Consider the following 3,576-nt stretch of genomic DNA (forward strand, 5'->3'; position numbering starts at 1 on the left):
GTGACCCTACAACAGGCTGTGACATACAACAGGCTGTGACCATACAACAGGCTGTGACATACAACAGGCTGTGACCATACAACAGGCTGTGACCATACAACAGGCTGTGACCCTACAACAGGCTGTGACCCTACAACGGGCTGTGACCCTACAACAGGCTGTGACCATACAACGGGCTGTGACCCTACAACAGGCTGTGACCATACAACAGGCTGCAGGCAGGCTGTGACCCTATAACAGGCTGTGACCATACAACAACAGGCTGTGACCATACAGCAACAGGCTGTGACAATACAACAGGCTGTAACCATACAATAGGCTACCAGATGGTTTCCAGAGAGCTGCACCATTTAATTCCCAGTATTTCAATAACTTGTTGTCAAACATGATCTACCCCTCCCCAAAAAAATTATTGAATGGGAAGTTGCAGAAATCTTGTTTTGCATAGCCTATATTAGACTGTATTGTTGAACAATTGTTACTAATTATTGCTATTTGGTTACCGTACCTAATTTATTATAGTTAAACTTTACCATTGATATGCATGTATAGGGAAACCATATGGGATTTAATCCTAGCTATGGAATGCTCCCCCTCTGCCGAAGGGTTTAGTACTGTGTGAGGATTCTGAATTTCCCTTGTACACTTGTGTATTTGATGATGGTAGCTATTTCTGCTGATTCTGAACTGGTGTCTCACTTTGCTTTGCGTTTGTTTTCCCCTGACTAATGATAATGATGCCCAGGATCCCCTGCTTGCTGTTCTTTTCTCTCTTTTCTCTGCCTCCCTCCTGTACTGGGGATTGAACCTAGGCCCTTTTACACGCTAGACAAACACTCTACCACTGAGCTACATCCTCAGGCTGCTCTGCTTATTTTTCTGGTTGGGTTATTTGGTTTTTTATTATTGAGGTGTAAGGTTTATATTCTAGGAACAAGACCCTTATCAAATACATTATTTACAGAAATTCTCTTCTGTTTTGTGGGTTTTCTACTTTTTTGATAACAGCTTTTTAAACATGAAAGTTTAAATTTTGTTGCTTTTTTTGTTCATGGATTAATTTTTTAACATTTATTTGTGTGTATGTGATGCGTGTGTGTATACACGTGCAAGGGGTGGGTGTTTGTGTGTCATAGTGTATTATGAGTGGAGGTCGAGTCAGAGTGGTGGCCTGCCAGAGTCAGTATGCAGTCCCAGGGTCTGACCTCAGACCAACCGTCAGGTTTGGCAGCAAGCATCTTTACCTGCTTAGCTATCTTTCTGGCCTGAATTTTGGTTTGTTTTTTGTTTTGTTTTTTTTTTTTTAAATAAATAGGATTCCTTTGGAGAAATTTATTCTGTGGGGTAGTAGGGAGGAATAAAACCCTTGAGCTTTGTAGTGTTTGATCATTCTGTACAAGTAGGATTTGAGTAAAAGGAAGCAGTCTTAGTCTTGGAATGTAATAACAGACACTATGAAACTATGTAATAAATACTAAAGTAAAATAGAAAATCATCAATATATAGTGTGTGTCCTGTGACTATATGTGACCGTACTGCTAACAAGAAAGAAATGTTCAAAAATGAAGAGCTGGCTCAGTGAGAAAATTATAAATGGCTTCATATTTTCTTTTTTTTTTTAAATATTTTTTTATCTATTATGTATACAATATTCTGTCTGTGTGTATTTCTGCAGGCCAGAAGAGGGCACCAGATCTCAGTACAGATGGTTGTGAGCCACCATGTGGTTGCCGGGAATTGAACTCAGGACCTTTGGAAGAGCAGGCAATGCTCTTAACCGCTGAGCCATCTCTCCAGTCCATGGCTTAATATTTTTAAGTTTTAAAATTACATTTTGTAGCAGGGCAGTAGTGGTGTATGCCTTTAATCCCAGCATTTTAATTCCAGGCAGAGGTAGGTAGATCTCTGTGAGTTTGAGCCAGCCTGGTCTACAGAGGGAGTTCCAGGACAGCCAGGGCCACAGAGAACTGTCTGTGTGTGTCTGTGTGCGCATGCTCACTCACCTGCACATATATGTGGAGGTCACAGGATAGCTTCCATGAGTCTCTTCCTTTTATCATGTGGGTGCCTCGGCTTGGCAGCAAGTGCTAGGCACTTTCCCCACTGAGCCATCTCACCAGCCCCAGTTCTGAGGTTCTGGTCTATGCTGTCACTCATGGCATACAGCACATTTCATTTTTATTATTCATCTACTTTTGTACATGAGTGCTCAGTCTTCATGCACACCCGAAAAGGGAATCAGATCCCATTACAGATGGTTGTGAGCCACCATGTTGCTGGGATTTGAACTCAGAACTCAAGTGTTTTACTTGCTTATGTGTATGTGCACTATATGCTCGCTTAGTGTCCTCCGAGGTCAGAAGAGGGTGTCTGACTCCCTGGAACTGGAGTTACAGATGGTTGTGAGCCACCAGGTGAGTATTGGGAGTGAACCTAGGGCCCTCTCTGCAAGAGCAACAAGTGCTTTTAGCTTCTGAGCCTCCTCTCTAGGTCCATATTTGTCCGTGGATGTATGTGAGGAACAACCCGCCTCAGGGGTGTTCCTAGCTTGTCTTGTCAGAGACAGAGCCTGTTGTTTGCTGCTCATACACCAGACTAGCTGCCTCCTAAGCTTCCCGAGAGGCTCCTGTCTGTGCCTCCCATTGTAGGCACACGAAATTCCAGATACAATGCTACCAAGCCTTGCTTTGCATGGTCTCTGGGGACCCAAACTCAGGTCCTCACGTATGCATGGCAAGCACTTTACCTACTGAATCATTCACCTGGCTCTCTGTCAGAATCATCTGGCACTGGAGAGATGGCCCAGTGGTTAAGAGCACTGAGCCCTCTTGTAGAGGAGTTGATTCCATTCCCAGCACCCATGTGATGTTCAAAACCATTTGTAATTCCATTTCCAGAGAATCTGATGCCCTCTTCTAACCTCAGTGGGTATCAGGCAGGCACTGATACACATTTATACTTGTAAGCAAGTCAGTCTTACAGAAAGAATCACTTGGGTAGTGGATTTGATTTTCCACATGAAAAGTCTCAGTTCATGCCTTCACATAATTTCTGGTAGAAGCAATGTGGATAGTGACTGTGGCATTGTTCCAGTCTCGCTGGTTGGTGGCTTTGTTTATGTCATCTCTCAGGCCTTATTTTCACATCACAGTCCTGTGAAACGTGGGGATGAGGGTGATCAAGTTCCCCACCCAGAGGTGCTCAAGTTCACACTAGGGCCTGCTTGTGAGCCTGAATCGTTCCTAGCCAAGTCACATCGTGGTTCATCTAGGGCTCTCCCTGGGACATGTGTGTGCTGTGCTGGACAAGTTCAGATGAGCAAGACGGTCTTGGCTTCATCTGGCTGTCTCTGCTTAGATAGTAGATTGGGGACCATGTCTGACTGCCTTTGTTTGTCTTCTAGCTATGAGGGCACTGGCCGGTCACTGTCCCTCAAACTCATTCAGCAACTTCGTCAGCAGAGCGCCCAGAGCCAGGTCAGCACCACTGCTGAGAATAAGACCACAGCGACAGCCAGACTGGCCTCAGGTACCTAGAATAAGACCCCAGCGACAGCCAGACTGGCCTCAGGTACCT

General features: G+C 44.6%; 1 protein-coding gene across 3 annotated transcripts in view; it reads left to right on the forward strand.

Moving 5' to 3' along the window:
- Nat10 (N-acetyltransferase 10) overlaps positions 1-3,576 on the forward strand; it is a 45,029-nt gene that overhangs the window by 26,683 nt on the left and 14,770 nt on the right. For all 3 annotated transcript variants that reach the window (XM_013352727.2, XM_005364078.2, XM_026787749.1), the window contains exon 13: positions 3,404-3,528. In XM_013352727.2, coding sequence (XP_013208181.1) covers positions 3,404-3,528 — 125 coding nt within the window. The remainder of the gene's footprint in view (positions 1-3,403; positions 3,529-3,576) is intronic.

Source organism: Microtus ochrogaster, assembly GCF_000317375.1.
Source record: "Microtus ochrogaster isolate Prairie Vole_2 chromosome 14 unlocalized genomic scaffold, MicOch1.0 chr14_random_1, whole genome shotgun sequence".
NCBI classification, from domain to species: Eukaryota; Metazoa; Chordata; class Mammalia; order Rodentia; family Cricetidae; genus Microtus; species Microtus ochrogaster.